General features: G+C 44.5%; 1 protein-coding gene across 1 annotated transcript in view; it reads right to left on the bottom strand.

Annotated features, from left to right (window-relative positions):
- Nucleotides 1-1,670: 1,670 nt before the first annotated feature.
- Nucleotides 1,671-25,539, bottom strand: part of LOC144500847 (VPS10 domain-containing receptor SorCS1-like) — an 868,860-nt gene continuing 844,991 nt past the window's right edge. The window contains exons 25-27 of the mRNA XM_078224322.1: nt 16,799-16,904; nt 2,550-2,719; nt 1,671-1,678 (exon numbers count right to left, since the gene is read on the bottom strand). Of these exons, the coding sequence (XP_078080448.1) occupies nt 1,671-1,678; nt 2,550-2,719; nt 16,799-16,904 (284 nt within the window). The remainder of the gene's footprint in view (nt 1,679-2,549; nt 2,720-16,798; nt 16,905-25,539) is intronic.

The raw sequence follows: 25,539 nt of genomic DNA, 5'->3' as shown, positions 1-25,539 counted from the left end.
CATGTCACGGGTGGGGAAGAGGACTGAGGGCCATCCTGAAGGGCCACTTTTCCACATCATGGACCCACTCCCAAGGTTAGCCCCTGCAGGTGCTCCCTCTGCCACCCCTGGCCTTTCCATCAGGATCCTCTCCCCATCTCCCCGTCCCTTTGTCGTGTGAGAACCCCTTCTGCCTCCATACCTATTTGGTTCTCGACTCCAGGACTTAGAAGCTGGGGACTGCTTGTCCACTGCAGCCAATGGCGCTGCTGGGGTTACAGAGTGAACAGCTGAATCGGATTGGCTGCCAGCTCTCTGCAGCCTGAGTGAAGGGTCAAAGTCTAACCTCCAACTAATTAACACCCCTTAAAGCAGTCAATGGCTGTGTGACTGCCGTGATTGGCGGGGTGTGTTCTCCAACAACCTATTAGATGGCTGGGTGGGAACTCTGGAAATCCCTCCCCAGGTGTAATCTAACCAGAGCTTTATATGGCTGTAGCATAACTTACATCGCCTGATATTTGAATCCTCAAGATAGAAAGGTTAGCATTCCAGAAGCCTTCCTGTGCCTGGTGTTTGTGACATTTTTATAATCCATTTACATAAAACTCCAAATCTTTTTTGATCTCTGCTGATTCTAGCTTGTCATCATTGAGAAAGTGACCTGTCCTTTCCTACTTAGGTCCAAAGTGGATGATCTTACATTGAAATCTATCTGCCACAGTTTAGGCCATTCTTTTCATCTGTTACTATCTCTTTGTAATTTGATGCTAATGTTTACACTGATTTCAAAGCCAGCTATCTTTGTGCTAATCTGGATATGAGGCTTTTTATTCTATCGTCTAAGCCATTGATAAAACCGGTGAATAATTGAAACCCTGTCACTGATCCTTGCAGGGTACCACCAGTCATTTTTAAATTTAATTTTATTTATTAGTGTCACAAGTAGGCATACATTAACACTGCAATGAAGTTACTGTGAAAATTCCCTAGTTGCCACACTCCAGCGCCTGTTCGGGCACACTGAGGGAGAATTTAGCATGGCCAATGCACCTGACCGGCACGTCTTTCGTACCGTGGGAGGAAACTGGATCACCCGGAGGAAACCCACGCAGACACGGGGAGAATGTACAGACTCCAGTGACCCAAGCCGGGAATCGAACCCGGGTCCGTGGTGCTGTGGGCCCTGTTACCTCCTGTTAATTCGAGTAAATATGCATTACTCTGTCTTTTGCTCAGTCAATCCCCTAACCATGCCAATAATTCATCTTCAATTCTATGAGCTTCAAATCAAGCTAACAGTATCTTATGAGGGACTTTGGAAGACCAGGTAAATAGCGAGCATCCATGGACATTCCCCAGTCCACCACTTCAGTCATCCTCAATCCTGGGGGGGCTGCCTAAGAAGCAGACTTCAGTCACCTCTTCAAAATACTCGAGTCAGGTTCATCAAGCATGAGCTACTCTTTACAAATCACTGTCTCTGAACAGCTGAAAATGCTCAGTCATTACATCCTTCATTATAGACTTCAGTAATTTCCCAATTACAGATGTTAGGCTAACTAATCTATAATTCCCTGGTTTCCCCCATTTGAGTCTTACCTTTCTTAAATAGTGGAATGAAACTACCATTCTAAAGGAACAGTTTCCCCTTTGGAAGATTATAGTCGGGTCAACTGCAAAGTTCTCACTTACTTCCCTTAAAAATTCGATCCAGGGATTTTGTCATTATTTGGTGCCATTATTTCCATTGTTGTTGTTGTTTAGTTTACATGAATTTTGCTGAATTTAACTCAATACTGGTTTCTTTGGGATGTCCATCATGCTAAAGTTCAGATGTGACGCAGCTCCTTCTGACTCTAAACGTTGGCTCTATTCTCTCTTCACAGATGCTGTTAGACCTGACGAGATTTTCCAGCATCCGCAGTATTTTGCCTTTATGCTAAAGTCATCCTCTAAGGTAAATACTGATGTCGGCACTGATGAACGTGTCGATGTTTCCTTATTTTCTTCGGCTGTTATCAATTTCCAGGGGGTCCTACTTGCTCCTGTGCACCCCCTTTTTCCTAATAACATTGATGTGGAGATGCCAGAGTTGGACTGGGGTGGGCACAGTAAGAAGTTTCACGACACCAGGTTAAAATCCAATAGGTTTATTTGGAATCACGAGCTTTCGAAGCGCTGTTCCTTCATCAGGTGAGTTCACTTGAGAAAGGAGCAGCGCTCCGAAAGCTCGTGATTCCAAATAAACCTGTTGGACTTTAACCAGGTGTTGTGAGACTTCTTACTGTGCCTAATAACATTGTACAGGTTAAAGAAGCTCTGATCTATAAATGCATCTATCCTCAAATGATGTTGAGTCATCATCTTGAGGCCTGAAGCTAAGTCCTGAAGCCACCATCACTGATTCACAGCGGAAACTTAATGCGGGAGCGGTGGGTGGGAAAATGATGGAAAATTTGAATATAAAATAAACGAATTCCTGAACAAATAAGCAATGTTTTTTCTTTAGCTTGTGTGTGTGTGTGTGTGTGTGTGTGTGTATTGTGTGGAATTTATCGTTATCTTACTTGATTTACCTAAATTCTGTGTGTCATGGTCATCGTCAGTGAATTCCTCTGGCCTGGTTAATTCACTTGGGGTGATGGTGGAAATGCCCTCAATTTGGCTGACTGGACTTATCATCTCTTGCTCCTTTTCATTGGGCATCTGGGCATAAACGTTAATCCCTGGTATCTTCCTGTGTAAAATGACAGACAGCCAATTAAAAAAAAATGTACTGGAAGAAATTTTTGTTTTAGAGTCTAGATAGGGAGGTGTTAGCCTGTTTTTATAGGAGTGTTAGCTTGTTAGTGAGGTAGTGGCAGAACACCCCTAGAAAGTGCTCTTCCAACAAGGATTATTTTGGGGGTGCAGATGAGCGTCTTGTCAAGGCGGCTTTAAGCATAGATTAGTGCCCGTAGAGTAATGCTAGATTACTTACCTTGAGTACTGTCATCTTCATCAATACAATGACGTTTAACATCCATTTAAGGGACTCCTGTTGTCACAGAGCCAAAGATAATCACTGACACAGTGGCACAGTGGTTAGCACTGCTGCCTCTCACAACGCCTGGGACCCGGGTTCAATTCCTGGCCTTGGGTCACTGTCTGTGCAGAGTCTGTACGTTCTCCCTGTGTCTGCATGGTTTTCCTCTGGTTTCCTCCCACAGTCCGAAAGATGTGCTGATTAATTGGCCATGCTAAATCCTCCCTCAGTGTACCCAAACAGGGCCGGAGTATGGCGACTAGGGCATTTTCACAGTAACTTCACTGCAGTAAGCCTACTTGTGACACTAATAAATAAACTAGGGACGGTGTCCTTTTAGAATTCCTTGCCATAGTTGGGTCAAGGGACTTTGATGCATATGAGGCCTTACTTTTGCCAGATGAGCTGATTTCCAAGTAATGGGGCGATACTGAGTCAAACACAGTCCAACAATAAACAACTCCAAGGGTAAGTGATGTTAGAAAGAGAAAACTGGGTTAGTTAGCAGTGAGCTTCAGATGCAAGGGAAATGATTTATTGTGGTCAGCACACTTTAGCAAGGATGTCAAGACCTTGGAGAGGGTATAGAGAAGATTGACTGGAATGGTAGCAGTTATTTGGAGAGAATGGAAAAGTTGGATTACTCTCCTTGGAGCAGAGAAGGTTAAAAGGGGATTTGATAGAGGCATTCCAAATCATGAATGGTTCTGATGGAGTAAATAAGGAGAAACTGTTTCCAGTGGCAGAGGGGTTGGTAATCAGAGGACACCAGTATAAGGTGACTGACAGAAGAACCAGAGGCAACATAAAGAATCATTCTTGAATTGCTGTGATCTGGAAGGCACTGCCTGAAGGAGTGGCGGAGGCAAATTCAAGAGTAACATTTGAAAGGTAATTGGGTAAATGCTTGAAGGGAAAAGAAGTGTGCAGGACAATGAGGAAGAGAAGGGGAGTGAGATTAATTGGATATCTCTATCAAAGAGTTGGCACAGGAAAAATGGGCCAAATGGTTTTCTTCTGTGCTGTAATTAGGGAGGCCAGAAGTCCGGCTTTAGGCCGGACAGTCTGGCTTTTGAGCGCTCTGTCCTCCATCCGGCGCCACCTCGAGCCGGACGTTAATTTCTCCTCCTTTTTTGGGTCACAATGCCCGGGTACTGGTTGACGGCAGCACCGGGCCAATAGGAAGAGGAGTGGGACTGCCAATCGGATCGAATGAGGGAAGGCGGAGCTGCGCGTCGATTTAAACATGCGCAGTGCGAGTCATGGGGAGGCAGATCAGGGTTTATCTCTCGTATTGATAAATGGTAAGAGAAAAATGGCGGAGATCAGGGAGCGATGAATCTGGAGGGTGATGAGGAAGGCTTTATAAGCATGTTGTACAAGCCCAAACCCCGAAAAAGAGTTTCCCGATGTCATGTTTGCACCGAGTCAGGCCACAGCTCCAATGTTCAGCTCCGCATGAACGGCCGCCATCTTAATTGGATGCGATATGCAGCGGTGCGCACGTGCAGTGGCCATCTTTCGTGGGGCCATGTGCAGCAGTGCGCATGCGTGGCTGCCATCTTTGTCCTCCTTTTTGGAAATTTGGAAATGGCCACCCTAGCTGTAATGTTTTATAAATCATTCAAAGGTTGAGGAAAGCCCCGACTGAGACATTATCCAAACATCGTTCCTCATTTGGTCAACTGCCACATACAAAGTGAGTTGGACAAAAAGAGGCAATCAGCATCAAATGACCAAGATCTTCAGGTCAGATTGGAGGACACCAAATAACTATGCTGTCAAACTGAGACAACAGCCCTTTGCAAAAAGCATTCACCTTGCTACAGTTAGCTATCTTGCAAGAAGCTACAAGAGGAGTCTTCCACATACTGTCTCAAGATATAAATAGATTGAGCCCTCAACCTTTTCCTGGTAAACCTTCTGTGAGGCCATAGATAGGTTAGATGTCAGGAGATGTTTTTTTCCCACAGGTTAGTGGGCCGTTGGAATATATTGGCAGCTCGTGTGATGAATGCTGATTTGGTGATTTCGTGTGGTGAATGTTGATTTCCTTCAGGTGAGAGCTGGCCATGTTTCTAGCTGGAATGGAACTCACCCCATACAAGGAGCAGGACCTTCACCATATCCATCAAGTCTAGAGTCTCCTCTTGGGCTAATTTCCATCACCTAAGGGGGTTCAGAGATGAATCTTCATACCTTATTTCCCTAATTGGCCTGAATTCAAAAGCTCCTCACATTAATTTATAATCAATAAAAAGATAAAACGGAAGTCGCTTTCCCTGTAATTCTGAGACCATTGGGAAGAATCGTTTCACGTAATGTGAGGAGATGATTCTTTACCCAGAGAGAAATGAACCAGTGGAACAGGCTGTGCACTTCTGTGATAAACTCTGATTCATTGCATCGTGAAATAGTTACAGCACAAATGCAGCCCACTTGACCCAACTGGCAATGTTTCTATTCCACACAAGTAATGTTTGAAAGCCATTTCAGTTTAGCCTGAGTTACAGTTGGATACTTCATCAATTAGTTAGGCTGGAGGCAGACAACACTGGACTGCTTACCAGACCAGACAAGCCAATGTCAGATTCTGGAAGGGTGTAAGTAAGCATTCTGGAGAACCCTGGGGTTATTCCAATTGTGCAGGTTAGCCTGAAAAGATGCTTGTTTGATGCATACTTTTTACTCATATGCTTCTAGAAATGTTTTAAACCATTAGTCGATTCTTTCCCTGTCTGGCCATGGTGTGGAGAAGTGGTGGGATTAGAACGCTTGTAGAGGGAATTGGCTCAAGAGTGAAGAGAGGCTTATGTGACAGATATAAAGCTAATGGTCTCCACTGAGAAGAATTTAGTTTTGAAATTCTGCTTACCAGAGCATTCATCATAGAATTGCTACAGGGTAGAAGAGGCCATTTGGCCCCTCTGTGCACTGACTCTCTGATAGAATACCTGACACAGACCCTCTTCCCTGCCCTAACCTCGTAATCCAAAGATTTCCCATGGCTAATCCATCTAACCTGCACATTTTAGGACACTAAGGGGCAATTTAGCATGGACAATCCACCTAACCTGCACATCTTTGGAGTGTGGGAGGAAACTGGAGCACCAGAAGAAACCCTTGCAGACACAGGGAGAATGGACAAACTCCACACAGTTAGCTAAGGCCGGAATTGAACCCGGGCCACTGGCACAATGAGGGAGTAGTGCTAGCCACTGTGCCACTCCTAACTAATACATTAATTCTCTGAATGTATTTATTGCATTGAGATCACAGGCTAGATTTCATTACTGAGGCAGCAAATTTCCTGACTCACATTGGTTTGAAGGCCATCATTAGATCTAATTTTCACTCCAGGAAGATGGGGATGGGGCAGAGTTGGGCCCACTGACTCTGGAGGCAGGTTGCAGGTGGCCATGAAGGCGGGCATGTGCTGAAGCAGGCTGGTTAGAAGGCCCACCTTGGTTCTCTGGGTCTATATCCCAGTTGTTTTAGCAGCTGTTATAAACTCTATCCCTCAGTACTTACATCCTTCCACCTCCCCAACCTACCCATCCATGGCCCCTCCCCCACTCGCATCCCATACCTCCATGGTCTCACCATACCATCACATGCCCCCACATACTCCCATGTCCCGTCATACCCCATGGCTCCTATATCCCACACCTTCTCATTAGCCACTCAGCCAGTATCCTTCAGGGATCTCAGGAACCATGTGGGGATGAAAAAAAAACTTCTAATAATCCAATACAGCTTTCATTCATATACACTTGATAGTGGGAACAGAAATCTCCCACTCATGAAATCTATTCTAATCTTTCAAATCTGAATTTGTTATTCTCTTATGAAAACAAACTTCTACTCAGATTTCCCATAAAGGCAGCTAATCCTTTAATAGTCTATTTAAACTGTCAATCATTCTGTGAACTCAACCCCTGCTGAGATAATTGTAGCTTTTGAAACTCAACCAAACAGTCACAATGAAATAATAATTACCTTGGGAATGTCAACAAAGACCTCTATGGAAACTACAGAAGCAGATGTTTATTTTTCTAGCCTATACCAGATAGCCTGTCAATCAAAGTAGTCTAGCACATAGTATTTCTTTTCTTAACTCTCATTGACAATTTAAGCCTGTCTTTTCATGTTTAAAGAGTGGGGTATTTATAAAATTTCAGACCTTGACACCTAAACAGAGCTTATCCACCTTTAGAGAATGCTTACATAGGAAAATGTGAATTGTGTTCATTTAGGTGGAAAGAATAATAAAAAACAAGGCATTCCTTAAAAAAAGAACAACTGTAGAATTCTGAGGTTCAGAGGGACCTGGGTGTTCTAGTGTATGAGACAAAAAGTTAATATACAGGTACAGCACATAATCAAGAAGGCAAATGGAATTCTATCCTTAATTACAAGAGGAACTGAACATAAAAGTAAGGATATTATGCTTCAGTCATACAGGGCCTTGATGAGATCACATCTCAAATATTTTGTGCAGCTTTGGTCTCCTTATTTAAGGAATGATGTAAGTGTGTTGGAGGGGTTCAGTGGAGGTTTACTAGATGATACCTGGAATGAACAAGTTGTCTTATGAGGAAAGGTTGGACAGGCTGGGCTTGTTTCCACTGGAGTTTAGAAGAGCGAGGGGGTGTCTAGATTGAAGTAGAGAAGACCCTGAATGATCTTGAGAAGGTGGATGTGGCAAGGAAATTTTCTCTTGTGGGTGAGTCCAGAACTAAAGATAGTGGGTCACCCTTTTATGGCAGAAATAAGAATTATTTTCTCTCAGAAGATATTTGCGGCTCAGAAGGTGGTGGGGGCTGGGTCATTGAATATTTTTAAGGCAGAGGTAGATAAATTATTTCTTGTTAGGCAACAGAATTAAAGGTTTTCGGGGGTAGAAGAGAATGTGGAACTCAGCACAAACAGATCAGCCATGATCCTATTGACTGGTGAAGCAGGTCCAATGGGCTGAATGGACAATTTCTGCTCCAACTTTATATGTACTCCATGTATTTGTGATGACTATGCTATGGGGTAAGTCCTTGCCAAAAGGACATCTGTTTAAACTCAGCACTAGTTTCAGATACCGTGGTCAATTTGGGTTTCCTGCCTGACTGACTCAAGTCCCCCATCCCTTTCCCGTTGGCAAACATTGGATTTGTTGGAAACAGGGTTAACATCGAAACTAGAAGCAGGAGTAGGCCATTCGGCCCTTTGAGCCTGCTCCACCATTCACCTTGATCATGGCTGATCATCAAATTCAATATCCCGATACCCCCTTCCCCTTATATCCCTTGATCCCTTTAGCCCCAAGAGCTAGATCTAATTTCTTCAATGTTTTGGCCTCAACTACTTTCTGCGGTAGTGAATTCCACAGATTCACCACCCTCCGGGTGAAGAAATTTCTCCTCAGCTCAGTTCTAAAAGGTTTACCCCTTATCCTCAAACTGTGATCCCTATTTCTGGACGCCCCACCATTGGGAACATTCTTTCTGAACCTACCCTGTCTAACCCTGTTAGAATTTTATAAGTTTCTGTGAGCTCCCCTCTCACTCTTCTAAACTCCAATGAATATAATCCTAACCGACTTAGTCTCTCCTCATATGACGGACCTGCCATCCCAGGAATCAGCCTGGGGTTCCGCATCACCATTTACTAAGCTCCATGGAGTCTCACCGATTCCATGAATATCCAGTGTTAGGAATGGATTAACTGCAACCTTCCACTTTAGACCTAATTTGTATGTTAATTGTTTAATAGTGACTCACCAGGATATATAAAGGGGTGACAGGTGGCACTGCGTGTTGGGTGTATGTATGTGGAGTTGTAAAAGAGAATAAAGTGAGCTTGTGAAGAAGTTGGACTTGCATTGTCTATTATTACTGGACTGCAACTGAGAGGCTTAACATCCAGCACCTTGTGTTAAATCTTGGGCAGGACGTATCCCTCAGAAATTGGGACACAAGAAAGATAAGTGTCAGTTGGAAGAATTAGTAGATTTCCATTTAGAAGACAGCATCAAAAAGAGGTTGGTTCAGATAAAACTGAGGGAAGCATGTTCTAATGGGTTACAATTTGATGCAAAAGTAACCGTGAGGTTAATGGCACTTGCCATTATTTACATCTAAATTGCAGAGTGACCAAGGTGTTGGGTAAGTGCCAACATCTAAACGGTTCCTGTTTTGCCATGAGCTTTGTGAATATGGTGTTTTGCTATGTGCCTCATCATTCGCATATAACCATACTGGCCAGTCCAAGCGAGCACTCTCGGTTTCCACCTCTGAAGTCCTTAAGTAACTTTCAAGGGGCATCTGGACAAATACATGAATAGGATGGGAATAGAGGGATATGGTTCCTGGAAGGGTAAGGGGTTTTAGTTCAGATGGGCAGCATGATTGGTGCAGACTTGGAGGGCCGAAGGGCTTGTTCCTGTGCTTTAATTTTCTTTGTTCTTTGAACCTAACACAGAACTGGGAAAAACTGATCTGAATAAGTTGGGCTGATTAGATGGCTTGTGTGGTTCAGAATAACACCACCACTGGGGGGGATAATAAGTTTATTTATTAGTATCACAAGTAGGCTTACATTAACACTGCAATGAAGTTATTGTGAAAATCCCCTAGTCGCCACATTCTGGCACTTCTTTGAACACAGTAACAGTTTTAACAACACCAGGTTAAAGTCCAACAGGTTTATCTGGTAGCAAATACCATTAGCTTTCGGAGCGCTGCTCCTGTTTGAGAGCACATTTCCACTCCATCTGATGAAGGAGCAGCGCTCCGAAAGCTTATGGTATTTGCTACCAAATAAACCTGTTGGACTTTAACCTGGTGTTGTGAGACTTCTTACCATCTTCTTTGAGCACACAGAGGCAGAATTTAGCATGGCCAATTCACATCTTTGGACTGTGGGAGGAAACCCACGCAGACATGGGAAGAACTGCAGACTCTGCACAGACAGTGACCCAAGCCGGCAATTGAATCTGGATCCCTGACACTGAGGCAGCAGTGCTAACCACTGTGGGTTGCCATTCTGGCTGAGGTAAAATTGGGACCTGCCTCACCCCGTCCCTTTCCCTGTCCCTGTCCCCACCCCCCACTCCTCCGAGGATGGAAGGCAGCGACAGAGCAAAAGCTTCCAAGAAAATGGCTCAGGATGAAGCATTAACAGACAAATGAGACAAGGGTCTGCTTTAGATACCATAACTGATATAGGAGACAATGGAGATCTGGAAAAGAGGCAAAGGATGGGACTTTATATACAAGGACGATTGTTCATTGGACAAAACTGCAGCATCTCTAGGTGATTTTCTTCCTGGGGTGGGGAGGCGGGGTAGAGCTAAAGAAGACAAAAGTTTCTTTTCAATTCTTCTGGATCGAAAAGATGGAACTAAAAAACAGCACCAAAATTTGACATAAGCATATAGTTCAGTAATGGGCTAAATTACAAATTCATTACATATTTGGTCTCTTTTTCTCATAAGGAAAGTAAAATAAAAATCAATCCAGTCATAGTTTTGAACCTGCAGGTGTAAGATACCTTACGCCTCCCTGAATCTTTGTACGTGTCTGATGAACAATCAGGGCTAATATTTTGTTACTGTTCATATGTAAATGCGATTGTGTAAAAATATTCATATTGATGAGGAAGCTGACAATGACATGCTCCATTGAAAGTTGCCGTGTTTGAGTATGTTATAGAAAAGGGATGTCGAATTTGTAGATTAGCTAAAATGCCATTTAATGTTATGATGATACTTTCTGAACATCCGTGGTAATTGCATTTTACCCACAGGATTTTTGGAAGCTGGTGTGTGGATATTAGACATTTACATCTGTACCCAGCCAATCCCTTAAAGTTACATCAAATTTTACTTGGAGTGTACAGCCATTCGGCCCAACCAGTCTATGCCTGTTGATATCTACACTGCAATGAGCATCCTTCCTTGCCATCAAGTTCATCGCAGGTGTCCAACTTATCTTTTTATTCCCTTTGCTCTCATGTTCTTGCCTAGTTTCCTTTTGAAAACATCTCCAGCTATCTATCTCAACTACTTCCTGTTATAGTGAGTTCCACATTCTAGCCGCTCCCTGGGAAAGGAAGTTCTCCTAATTTCCCTGCAGTAACTGCTCTATTTATGGCCCTGAGTTTGGATTTACCCACAAGTGGAATCATTTTCTCCACATCAAGTCTAACCTGTACCTGATGAATGGATTCACATTGACAGCTATACCCAACACGTTCCATTGTCAGTGACTGGAATTTTTACTGTAGCTCCTCACTACTTTCAACCATGCTTCACTTGGGCCTTTGTGTCGGCACTCGTGTACACGATTAAAAATGCAGTTTGTTGAAACCATGTTGTGCAATTTTAGTAACGAATGCATTTGGATAATCCCTTCCATAAGATGTCGGGGCAGAAGTAGACCATTCGGCCCATCGAGTTTACTCTGCCATTTAATGAGATCGCTGATTGATCTGATATGGGGTACATACAAAATAGGAGCAGAAATTGGCTGTTCAGCCCATTGAACCTGCTCCACCAGCCAATAAGATCATGGCTGATTTGTTTGCGCTGAGTTCCACATTCTCTTCAAAGAATGTACAAAATAGTCACTGTTCCTGGTGAGCTGTGGTGCTGGGCTTTGCATTAGAGGCAGAGATACCACCTGACCCAGATAACAACTTCCCTTCCATAAGATGTAGGGGCTGAAGTAGGCCATTCGGCCCATCGAATTTGCTCTGCATTCAATGAGATCACTGACTGATCTGATGTGATAATCCTCAATCCCACTTTCCCGCCTTATTCCCATAACTCTTGATTCCCTAACTGATGAAACATCAGTCTATCTCAGCCCTGAACATACCTAACAACCCAATGCCTACAGCCCTCTGCGGTAAAGAATTCCACAGATTCACTACCCTCTGAGAGAAGAAATTCCGCCACCTCTCTGTTTTAAACGGACGACCCTTCACTCTAATGATTATGCTCTCTGATTGTAGACTCTCCCACAAGGGGAAACAACCTCTCAGCATCTTCAGTGTTTAAGATAAAGTAAATTAGATATTAGAGAACAGGTTTGTTAGACTTGACAGTCAAGAATCATGCTTTAGGATGGCAAAAAGATTGTTTGTTTCCTAATAGTTGTGGGAAGGCAGTGCATTGGGAGGAAGGACATGTTGGGTGGGCAATATGGGAGCCAAGGGGTAAGATGGCTGGATAAGGGAGCTCATGTGATAAAACTCCCGGGAATGCATCCAACCAGAGTTAACAACAATGTGTAATGGGCAGTCAACCCATCATCATCACTTGTGCACTCTTGTCAAAAATTAAAAAGATCCCTCTTGTGTTGTCCAAAGATAAGTTTTCAAAAACTGCAACAAATGAGTCAGGAAGATTTCTTAAGAATCTTAGAGTCATAAAGTTTTACAGCACAGAAATAGGCCCTTCAGTCCATCTTGACTGTGCTGGCCATCAAACAGTCTTCTATTCCAATCCCATTTTCAGCATTTGGTCCGTAGCCTTGTATGCTATGGTGTTTCAAGTGCTCATCTAAAATGCTTCTTAAATGTTGAGGGTTCCCATCTCTATCCCTCTTTCTCCTGCTCCTTACCATAAATCTGACTCCTGGTTTCTCACCTCGCTGCAAAGCGGAAGTGTTTCTTCCTATCCCCCCTATGTATATCCCTCATAATTTTGTACATCTCAATGAGGTCGCCCCTCAGCCCTAAGGAAAACAGACCCAGCCTAGCCAGCCTCTCTTTATAGCTGAAACACTCTAGCCCACGCACCATCCTGATGAGTCTCCTTTACACCCTCTCGAGTGCAATCTCATCCTTCCTACAAGGTGGTGACCGGAACTGCACACAGTACTCTAGCTGTGGCCTAACCAGCATTTTATACAGCTCCATCATAACCTCCCTGCTTTTATATTCTACACCTCAGCCAACAGAGGCAAGTATCCCATATGATTTCTTGACCACCTTATCTAGCTGTCCTGCTGCCTTGCCTGCTCAGGTATATTGGATCAACGTACATTCAATATTGGAAGGTTAATTAGGTCAGAAATCTTGCAGGCCAAGTTTGACTTCTATTTAGAACAAAGAACAATACAGCACAGGAACAGTCCCTTTGGCCCTCCAAGCCCGCACCGCTCCCTGGTCCAAACTAGACCATTCTTTTGTATCCCTCCATTCCCACTCCGTTCATGTGGCTATCTAGATAAGTCTTAAATGTTCCCAGTGTGCCCGCCTTCACCACCTTGCCCAGCAGCGCATTCCAGGCCCCCACCACCCTCTGTGTAAAATACGTCCTTCTGATATCCGTGTTAAACCTCCCCACCCCTCACCTTGAACCTATGACCCCTCGTGAACGTCACCACCGACCTGGGAAAAAGCTTCCCACCGTTCACACTATCTATGCCTTTCATAATTTTATACACCTCCAATAGGTCACCCCTCATCCTCCGTCTTTCCAGTGAGAACAACCCCAGTTTACCCAATCTCTCCTCATAACTAAGCCCTTCCATACTAGGCAACATCCTGGTAAACCTCCTCTGCACTCTCTCTAAAGCTTCCACGTCCTTCTGGTATTGTGGCAACCAGAACTGGGCGCAGTATTCCAAATGCGGCCGAACCAACGTTCTATACAACTGCAACATCAGACCCCAACTTTTATACTCTATGCCCCGTCCTATAAAGGCAAGCATGCCATATGCCTTATTCACTACCTTCTCCACCTGTGACGTCACCTTCAAGGATCTGTGGACTTGCACACCCAGGTCCCTCTGCGTATCTACACCCTTTATTGTTCTGCCATTTATCGTATAGATCCTCCTTACGTTAGTTCTACCAAAATGCATCACTTCGCATTTATCTGAACTCCATCTGCCATTTCTTTGCCCAAATTTCCAGCCTATCTATACCCTTCTGTAGCCTCTGACAATGTTCCTCACTATCTGCAAGTCCAGCCATTTTCGTGTCGTCCGCAAACTTACTGATCACCCCAGTTACACCTTCTTCCAGATTGTTTATATAAATCACAAACAGCAGAGGTCCCAATACAGAGCCCTGCGGAACACCACTAGTCACAGGCCTCCAGCCGGAAAAAGATTTAAATGAACAGGAGGAAAATTGAATTGAGTTACTGGCACAGGACTGGCCTGCCCATGCTTCCAATATTCACTGTTGTCAATCCAAGAAACACCAAGTAAAATCTTTCCCCTGCCCTCTAGTTGACTGTTCTGTGGTTCAAAACACTCAGTCTAAAAGCAATAGGAATCGCACATTTATTCATCATTCGTGCTGCTTTGTTAATGATTATTAGTAGTGAGAATTTGCTGCCATCTTCTTTTCCTGCATTAGGGAATCTAGAATATACTAGTCACTGAGGGCTCCAGTACTGCAATAAGTGATTAATTATACAATTGATAATAACATGCTCCCTCACATTAGATACAGGTCAACTTATTCGATCAGCTCCTGGGATTAATTTATGATAAAGATAATTACAGTGGAAATTATAGGAAACATTCGTTAGATCTTTTAATGTGGCATCAGAAATTTCATCATGTGATGTGCCTTTCAGAAATGTATTTTAAGTATGTTACTCTGCAGGATGTTTTGAGCAGTCCCTGGCATTTTGTGGGAGCTGTGTTGTCTGCAGCCAGTGTCCTCTATTGTTACTGAAGCAGTATAATTGACATCACGTTTGTTTTAATCTGAACTAATGTAGTGTTCTGTTGTTTTAATGTTCCCTTGGGATTGGAGAGTGGGGCTTGGTTGGGATGATTGACAGGCCAGGTCATGTGACTGGAAACAGCTCAGCTTAGTTGCTGCTTCAGAGGGGAAGAGGCGATGGCCGAGTGGAATTATCGCTCGACTATTAATCCAGAAACTCAGCTAAAAGATCTGAAATTAAGAATCTACTGATGACCATAAAACCATTGTCGATTGTCGGAAAAACCCATCTCGTTCACTAATGTCCTTTTAGGAAGGAAATCTGCCGTACTTAGCTGGTCTGGCCTACACGTGACTTCAGACCCACAGCAATATAATTGACTCTCAACTGTCCTCTTCCAAAGGGCAACTAGGGATGGGCAATAAATGCTGGCCAGCCAGCGATGCCCATGTCCCATGAATGAATGAATAAAAAAAAGATGCTGTTTGGACTTGAGACAGAGAGCAGTATCTCTGTTTCCCCCTCTCTGGAGTTGGAGATTCTGCTGTCTGAGTGTTGCTGGAAGCTACAGAGAGAGAGACTGGAAGTTGCTCGTGACTAAGATTACCTCTCTGCTTTGCTGTCTTGGGGATATATCCTTCTCCAAAAACTGCTGTTTGTATTTCTGTCCATAGGTGTTAAAAGCTGGAAATCTAGAATCATGTGAGCATACTTGTTTTAGTGCTAACTGAGTCTGAAGAGGGGTGTATGCCTATGGGGTTGCTTTAAAATTGGAACAACAGAGATAGCTAGTTGTTAAGAATTATACTGTGCCATGTTTAAGTTTGCAATTGGTAAAAGTTATGCTAATTATTTTTGTTATGTCCTAACTGTGTTCTTAAACAAAATTTGCTGATAAAAGCTCCCTGGTGGGTCACTTGAATCATACCTGGAGTGAAACACCTTAGGCTCACTGATACTAAGATCAAATGTAAAACTGAGGGTCTGGCTAACTTCACAAAACACCTTGGAGTTTCTGGCCTGGGTCTTAACAATCAGAATAATTATATTAAGCCCTAAAGTTGGTAACTTCCAACCCTTGAAAGAACATTACCCTCTTGGTTAGGTGTTTAATGAGGAAGGTTGGGGTAGATGGGACTGGAATGGTCATCATTACATGTGCTGCGGGAAAGCTTGGACAGTCGCAGAAGCCATTCATCCACATGAAGGAGGGGAGGGTAGTTAGATCCAAGGTAAGGTTAGTAAGTCAGTCCAGTCAGCTGTGACAGAAAAGCAAGAGACAATATTGTGGGATTCTCAGCTGAGGTAGAGGCCCCCTTGTTATAATCATTTTAAACAGCGGGCAACCCGATTTCACGTCACACAAAAGGCCGATGTCCATCGTTATCATCTGGGTGTCAAGCATCGCCTGTGTCAAAGAAAAAAACATCTGGTGGATGGAGTTGTACAGAGAAATGTCCACCCGACTCTCCTTCTGTTAATTTCAGTGCAGGAAAAATCAGGCAGGTCCTGTAAGGAATGACATGTTCCCTCCAGGCGATGCTGAACACACAGTTGGGAAAGGTGAAAATTAACCTGCGGTTTTGTTCTTTTGAAGCGAAGGAACTTAACAAGTGTGAAATTCCTCATTTGCAGGACACATCGAGAAAACATCAGCCTCAAAGCCTCACCAAACAAATCTCCGATTTCAAAGCGTTCTCATGAATATTGTCGGGTTGTCAGTGGCAAAGAAAAATGGGTGTTTTCCTCCTTTTTGTTCCAAGAGGAATTTCACCCCATTACATCCCAAAAGCAGGAAAATAAAATACGAAAAATGTTAATTCAAGTACGTATCTTTGGTAACTCCTGCATTGCATTAGAAATATTCTGCAGAAGAACCATCAATTAGCCCTCTTCGAAATATTAATTAAATATTTTAGTCAATGGGGAAAACTGTAGAGGTTAGTACACTTATCATTCAATGAGACAATAAAACTTCCAGTTTCATCATTATTTTGTGAAATCTGTACTTTTTCAAAGCCACGCTGGAAAAGTAGCATTCGCATCGTAATTTATTTAAACACAGCCGCATTTACTGGAGTGCCACACACTCCGTCAATACCTACCTTTTAAACTTGTATATTACAAAAACAGCTAAGCCAACAAAGGCCAAGGATAACAGCATCAACAAGGCAGAGCCACTGTGCCCAGGGCTAGAATCCACCAAAGGGGCTGCAAGAAAAGAGATACATGTCTTACCGGAGAGTATCAAACAGGAAGAAGTATTTTGGATTAACTCTTGAGACACTCATCGCCACACTGGTGATAACTCCGTGGATTTTCTTTTCAATTGGTCACGGTAACAGTCATTTTGGACTCTGGGTTCAAATGTCTCAAACCCGGTTAGGAATTGGAAACCTGGTTGACACGGAAACAATGAGAGCTTCTAAGAGTGCCATGGGCTTGCCGTAGGCACGGTGGCACAATGGTCAGCGCTGCTACCTCACAGAGCCAGGGACCCGGGTTCGATTCCCGGTTTGGGTCACTGTCTGTGTGGAGTTTGCACATTCTCCCCGTGTCTGCGTGAGTTTCCTCCGGGTGCTCCGGTTTTCTCCCACAGTTTCCTCCTACACATGCTGGTTAGGTACATTGACCCGAACAGGCAGCGGAGTATGGCAACTAGGGGAATTTCACAGTAACTTCATTGCACCATTAAGCCTTACTTGTGACTAATAAATAAACTTTAAAACTTTAGGGGAGGCATACCTAACCGAGACCATCACAGAAAATGGATGCAATAGATATGGAAAAAAACAGGGCAAAACATGAGTATGCTGCAAATAACCAACTATGACACCAATTTATAATTTAGTGATCTTTTCTTGCTTAGTGAGATGCCCTATCGTTGAGTCCCAGGCATGGCCACACCAGATCTTGGCCTGAATTTTCCGGCCGTTGCAGCGAGGATGGAGAATGTGGCACTTAGCCAAGTCTCCGTTTATGGCAGCGGGACAGGGGAATCCCACTGGCGTGAACAGCTGGAGAATTCCTGTCTTCAAAAAGAACTTCAGCCCAATCACACGGCTTTGAGCCATGACGAACCATACTTTTCAATCAAGCTGGAAATCCATTTCCGTCCCGGAATTTCTCCTGGAAAAAGTGCTCACGATTCGGGACGTGATCTACTTTGTGAAGGGAGGATATTGTTTTAGGCGAGAAACCTGTAAGAATTCATTTAGGGTGGTATTCTATCCAATCAAATAACATCAGAAAGTCACCAACTCCCCTTATTCCTCAATATGTCAGTCATCATAAACATCTGTTTTACCCACAAAGTAACAATAAACTCTCCGTATTTTCATCGGAAGGAATTGGAAATGAAGGGTGGAGCCTGAAGCGAGGTAAGATGCTTCATTTTTATACATTGATGCTTTCTACATAGGGTGCTTCAGATAAGGGACCTTTTCCCACACTGGGAGCAGGTGAATGGCCTCTCCCCAGTGTGAACCCGCTGGGGTACACTGAGGTTGCCTGAATGCCGAAACTCTTTCCACAGGAAGTGCAGCTGAATGGTTTCTCCCCGGTGTGAACTTGCTGGTGTAACACTAGATTAGATAAATTAATAGATCCTTTCCCACACACAGAGCCAGTGAACGGCCTCTCCCCAGTGTGAACTTGCTGGTGTAATGCTGAGTGAATCCCTTCCCACACACAGTGAAGCTGAATGGTCTCTCCCCAGTGTGAGTGCGGATGTCTTTAGTTCAATGTTAACTTCAGAGGGTATGAGTTTCATCATTTTCAGACCAGATCCGCAGTATTGGAACATTATCCACCTCGGGCATTTCGGATATGAGGGGCATTAGATGCTTTACAATAATATGACTCGTGATCATTGATAGGAACATCTGCTGCTGAGACACTTGAGTTGCAACTTGCTAACTTTGCTCCTTTGTTGAGAAGCCTTGCCTACAAAACATGTACTGGAATTCAGGCATACAGAGCATGCAGTTTTCCACTGTGTCTACCTCATTGGCTAAGGCTCCATGCCAAGGGAGCAAAGTTGGCAAAAAATGAGCCCTTTTTGACTTTGAGCACTTTAAAATCGACAACTCTGATTTGATAGACTGGTTCCGCCATACTAAAGGGAATGAATACATATACCACCGGGCCACCCCTTAATAAACTGCCAGGGACCAGACATGGGCTTGAATGGGGGGTTGCTTGTCCGCCTGTGGATATCTTCAAGGAGTTGGGGGGGAAGCAAATCCACAATGAAATTTAGAGTGTATAAATTGAGTTAAATTCATATAAATGACAAATTAATTCAAAACGTCCCATTTCCAATTTTGAATTCAATCTCGTGACTGTTTCTTCTATTTCAGTGTCGGGCTCACGGTGGTATGTTGGGCATAAGGCCCCTAGGATGGCACAGTGGTACAGTAGTTAGCACTGCTGCCTCACAGCGCCAAGGACCCAAGTTCGATTCCCGGCCTGTGTCGTTGTCTGTGCGGAGTCTGCACGTTCTCCCTGTGTCTGCATTGGTTTTCTCCGGGTGCTCCGGTTTCCTCCCACAGACCGAAAGCCATGCTGGTTAGATGCATTGGCCATGCTAAATTCTCCCTCAGTGTACCCGAACAGGCGCCGGAGTGTGGTGACTAAGGTATTTTCATGGTGACTTCATTGCAATGTTAATGTAAGCCTACTTGTGACACTGATAAATAAACTTAAACTTGCCCTCAACTATAAATATCTTCTCTCCTTCCTCTTCAATCTTCTCCAACTTACCATCGGCCCGCTTCCTTTTTATTGTTCTAACTGTGGTCTGCTTTGCATTTCTTCTTGTTCCACTCGACAACTGTGCTGGAGCCGACAGCCACTTGTTTTACACACACTGGATTCCTAACTGACATATTGCATCTCTGTCTGAGTTCAGGTGGTGACGTTTCCAGTTCTGCCTGTCACAGGAATCGTAGCGGGCGAGGGGGAGAACCATGGAAAGGTCTGCTGACCTCGGGTGGGATTTTTGGGGTCAGCGCGGCTGGAAAATCCCGCCCCATAAGTCTATTTACATCTACCTCATGAAATGACCCGCCTACACCTGTTTGGGTTCACATCTCACAGGTGAAGTACTTGAAGATTTTTTGGAATGTTAAATGTTCTACACACCCATAAGTATTTGTTAGTGCTTCAAAGCAGTCTTATTAGGTACATCAGTCATCTTGGCACAACAATTAAAAGCAATTTTTGTAATGACTTTAATCAGGCAATTGAGGTGGGCCTGTTGGAATATGAACTCCCTGATTATTACACCTTGGCGGGCCTTGTTGCTGCCAGGCAGCGGAGGTCCCCAGTGGAGGTCCCTCTCCGGAGGGATCTCCCCGCAATATCTCGGGGACCTGGTGTGGAGGATGCTGCACGCGGTACTACTGTACTCCCGAGCATGCCCTTTTTGCACCTTGTGGAGTCCCTGGACCATGTCTATGTTGCATGTTATAGGCTGCACAACCTTTTCAGTTTTCTAAAAAAGCCTTATTGATGTTTTGTTTGCACTTCACCCCCATGCTCCTGATCTACAGGCACTCAGTGCGGAGGGGTACGGGGAAGGAGGAGGACCTCCTCGTGAACCTGCTTCTGGGCCTAGCAAAGCTTGCCACCTACAGGTCCAAACAGTGGGCGATCGAGGGGATTGTCCAACCTGGCTGTCTGCCCCTCTACCACGGTTATATTCGCGGCCGGGTGTTCCTGGAGAGGGAACATGCGGTGTCCGAGGGCACCACTGATGCCTTCTGTGCCCACTGGGCACCACAGGGGCTGGGGTGTATTATTGACCCCATAATCACATTTTAATTTGATATTTTAAGTTTCCTTTCCACTTTGTCGGGCAGTTCCCCTCCTTTTAGGAAGCTGCCCCTTTTGAGTTGTCCCTCACTTAAGTTGATTTCATTTATTTGGTTGGACGCAAAAAGATGTCCCTGATTAAGGGCCAAATTGATAGGCAAATCAGGGAGCCTCTTGCTTTGTGTTTAACCAGGCGTGTCAGTTCCTCTGGCACTCCTAGTGTAGACTGCAAACTGAAAGCACTCTGTATGCTGTTGTCAGACTTGTAAATAAAGGGATTTTGGTGAACATAGAACATAGAACATTACAGCGCAGAACAGGCCCTTCGGCCCACGATGTTGCACCGACCAGTTAAAAAAAAAACTGTGACCCTCCAACCTAAACCAATTTCTTTTCGTCCATGAACCTATCTACGGATCTCTTAAACGCCCCCAAACTAGGCGCATTTACTACTGATGCTGGCAGGGCATTCCAATCCCTCACCACCCTCTGGGTAAAGAACCTACCCCTGACATCGGTTCTATAACTACCCCCCCTCAATTTAAAGCCATGCCCCCTCGTGCTGGATTTCTCCATCAGAGGAAAAAGGCTATCACTATCCACCCTATCTAAACCTCTAATCATCTTATATGTTTCAATAAGATCCCCTCTTAGCCGCCGCCTTTCCAGCGAAAACAATCCCAAATCCCTCAGCCTCTCCTCATAGGATCTCCCCTCCATACCAGGCAACATCCTGGTAAACCTCCTCTGCACCCTCTCCAAAGCCTCCACATCCTTCCTGTAATGTGGGGACCAGAACTGCACACAGTACTCCAAGTGCGGCCGCACCAGAGTTGTGTACAGTTGCAACATAACGCTACGACTCCTAAATTCAATCCCCCTACCAATAAACGCCAAGACACCATATGCCTTCTTAACAACCTTATCTACTTGATTCCCAACTTTCAGGGATCTATGCACACATACACCTAGATCCCTCTGCTCCTCCACACTATTCAAAGTCCTCCCGTTAGCCCTATACTCAACACATCTGTTATTCCTACCAAAGTGAATTACCTCACACTTCTCCGCATTAAACTCCATCCGCCACCTCTCGGCCCAACTTTGCAACCTGTCTAAGTCTTCCTGCAAACTACGACACCCTTCCTCACTGTCTACCACACCACCGACTTTGGTGTCATCAGCAAATTTGCTAATCCACCCAACTATACCCTCATCCAGATCATTAATAAATATTACAAACAGCAGTGGCCCCAAAACAGATCCCTGAGGTACACCACTTGTAACCGCACTCCATGATGAATATTTACTATCAACCACCACCCTCTGTTTCCTATCCGCTAGCCAATTCCTGATCCAATTTCCTAGATCACCCCCAATCCCATACATCTGCATTTTCTGCAGAAGCCTACCATGGTGAACCTTATCAAACGCCTTACTAAAATCCATATATACCACGTCCACTGCCTTGCCCCCATCCACCTCCTTGGTCACTTTCTCAAAAAACTCAATAAGGTTAGTAAGGCACGACCTACCTGCCACAAAACCATGCTGACTATCACCTATCAATTCATTACTCTCCAAATAACTATAAATCCTATCCCTTATAATTTTTTCCAACATCTTGCCGACAACAGAAGTGAGACTCACCGGTCTATAATTCCCGGGGAAGTCTCTGTTCCCCTTCTTAAACAATGGGACAACATTCGCTAACCTCCAATCTTCTGGTACTATACCAGAGGCCAACGACGACTTGAAGATCAGAGCCAGAGGCTCTGCAATCACTTCTCTTGCCTCCCAGAGAATCCTTGGATAAATCCCATCCGGACCAGGGGATTTATCTATTTTCAGACCCTCCAGAATATCCTGCACATCCTCCTTATCAACTGTAATACTGTCTATTCTACTCCCTTGCAACCCAGTGTCCTCCTCAGCTATATTCATGTCCCCTTGCGTGAACACCGAAGAGAAATATTGGTTCAATGCTTCACCAATCTCCTCCGGTTCCACACATAACTTCCCTCTGCCATCTATAACTGGCCCTAAACTTGCCCTAACCAACCTTCTGTTCTTGACATACCTATAGAACGCCTTAGGATTCTCTTTAACCCTATCCGCCAAAGTCTTCTCATGTCCCCTTTTAGCCCTTCTAAGCTCGCTCTTCAACTCCCTCTTAGCCAATCTAAAGCTTTCTAGTGCACTACCCGAGTGCTCACGTCTCATCCGAACATAAGCCTCCTTTTTCTTTTTAACCAACAAAGAAACTTTTTTGGTGCACCACGGTTCCCTAGCCCTACCAATTCCTCCTTGCCTGACAGGGACATACCTATCACAGACTCGCAGTAGCTGCTCCTTGAAAAAACTCCACATGTCGGACGTTCCCAGTCCCTGTAATCTCCTAGTCCAACCTATGTTTCCTAATTCTCTCCTAATAGCCTCATAATTACCCTTCCCCCAGCTAAAACCACTGGCCCGAGGTTCATGCCTATCCCTTTCCATCACTAAGGTGAACGTAACCGAATTGTGGTCACTATCACCAAAATGCACACCAACTTCCAAGTCTAGCACCTGGTCTGGCTCATTTCCCAGCACCAGATCCAATATAGCCTCACCTCTAGTTGGCCTGTCTACATACTGAGTCAAAAAACCTTCCTGCACGCTTTGAACAAAAACTGACCCCTCTAACGAGCTAGAGCTATAACAATTCCAGTCAATATTAGTCAAGTTAAAATCCCCCATAACAATTGCCCTATTACTTTCACTCCTAAGCAGGATTGACTCCGCAATCCTTTCCTCAACCTCTCTAGAACTTTTAGGGGGTCTATAAAAGACTCCCAACAGGGTGACCTCTCCTCTCCTATTTCTAATCTCCGCCCATACTACCTCAACAGATAAGTCCTCATCAAACCTCCTCTCTGACACTGTGATACAATCTCTGACCAATAATGCTACCCCTCCCCCTCTTCTACCTCCTTCCCTCCTTCGACTAAAACATTTGAACCCCGGGACCTGCAGCATCCATTCCTGCCCCTGCTCTATCCATGTCTCTGAAATAGCCACAACATCGAAGTCCCAGGTACTGATCCACGCTGCAAGTTCACCCACTTTATTGCGAATACTCCTGGCATTGAAGTATACACATTTCAAACCCTGCTCCACCCCACCTCTGCAATGCCGTGCATTGCAGTCCCCATCCATGCATCCCTCACTTTCAGCCCCACTACTCAGGATCCCTCCCCCCCCCCCGAATCAGTTTAAACCTCCCTGCATGGCCTTAGCAAATTTACCCCCCAGGATATTGGTCCCCTTCTGATTAAGGTGTAGACCATCCTTCTCATAGAGGTCACACCTTCCCCAGTACGAGCCCCAATTGCTTAAGTACCTGAACCCCTCCCTCCTGCACCATCCCCTCAGCCATGAATTCAAACCTTCCCTCTCCCTATTCCTCTCTAAACTATCCCGTGGTACAGGCAAGAGTCCAGAGATAACCACTCTGTCAGTCTTGGCCTTTAGTTTCCACCCCAACTCCATAAATCCCTGCCTAATATCCCCTTCCCCTATCCTCCCTATGTCGTGTGTCCCCACATGTACAATAACTTGTGGTTTATCTCCCTCCCCCCTAAGAGTCCTGAATACCCTGTCAGACACATCCCGGACCCCAGCCCCTGGTAGGCAACACACCAACCCTGAGTCCCTACCTTTAGTTCCGACCCTCCTATCTGTCCCCTTAATTGTGGAGTCCCCAATCACAAGGCCCAGTCTTTTACAGCCCCTAACCACCTGAGCTTTCTCACTCGGCTCACCCCCAGAGATCTGCTCTCTATGCTCAGTTGATTCCTCCTCAACTGTAGCCTCCAGCACCGAAAACCTATTATGGAGGGGAACCGCCCCAGGGGATTGTCTTCCCGATTGCTTCTTACCCCTCCTCCTGGCATTGACCCAAGCCTCATTTCTAGGAGTTACTATTTCTCTATAACTCCTATCAACTTCCACCTCCGCCTCCCGAATTATGCGGAGTTCCTCTACCTCCCCCTCCAGCTCCTTTACACGCTCCTCCAGAAGCTGCAATCTAATGCACTTCTTACAACTAAAATCTCCTGAAACACTACTGGATTTCCTCACCACATACATCCCACAGGAGATGCAGCATACTGCCTGAACTGCCATCCCTGAAGCCATTACCAGCAAGAAAAAAAGAAAACAAAAAAAAAAAAAAACTTCCCCACACTTATAATTAGGTTAGAGGAGGATGGAAGGGTGGGATCCTCTACCAGTGTAGAGGATCGGGTATCTCCTCTGCACCAATTTATAGGGCTAGGGGCCCGAGAGAAAAAAAAAAACTACTACTGAGGGGGAACCACCCAGGTAACTGACTTTTAAAGTTAAAATAAAAACCCTTCCCAGACTCCTTTGCTGCCCACTTCTAGTTTTCACTTTAAACTAGAAAAACTGCTGTGAAAGTAAAGGCCAAAAAAATACACACACTAGCTGACTAATTAAATAAATAAACAATTCAATTAATCCAATTAATCTCTTACCAGCACTGCTGCTTTTCAATCACCCCTCTCAGCTTGCTCCAGTGGATCAATGAGGGGGAACCACCCAGGTAACTGACTTTTAAAGTTAAAATAAAAACCCTTCCCAGACTCCTTTGCTGCCCACTTCTAGTTTTCACTTTAAACTAGAAAAACTGCTGTTAAAGTAAAGGCCAAAAAAATACACACACTAGCTGACTAATTAAATAAATAAACAATTCAATTAATCCAATTAATCTCTTACCAGCACTGCTGCTTTTCAATCACCCCTCTCAGCTTGCTCCAGTGGATCAATGAGGGGGAACCACCCAGGTAACTGACTTTTAAAGTTAAAATAAAAACCCTTCCCAGACTCCTTTGCTGCCCACTTCTAGTTTTCACTTTAAACTAGAAAAACTGCTGTTAAAGTAAAGGCCAAAAAAATACACACACTAGCTGACTAATTAAATAAATAAACAATTCAATTAATCCAATTAATCTCTTACCAGCACTGC

The sequence above is a fragment of the Mustelus asterias genome, chromosome 11 (assembly GCF_964213995.1).
Source record: "Mustelus asterias chromosome 11, sMusAst1.hap1.1, whole genome shotgun sequence".
Classification (NCBI taxonomy): Eukaryota; Metazoa; Chordata; class Chondrichthyes; order Carcharhiniformes; family Triakidae; genus Mustelus; species Mustelus asterias.
This window is presented reverse-complemented; position numbering and strand designations above follow the sequence as displayed.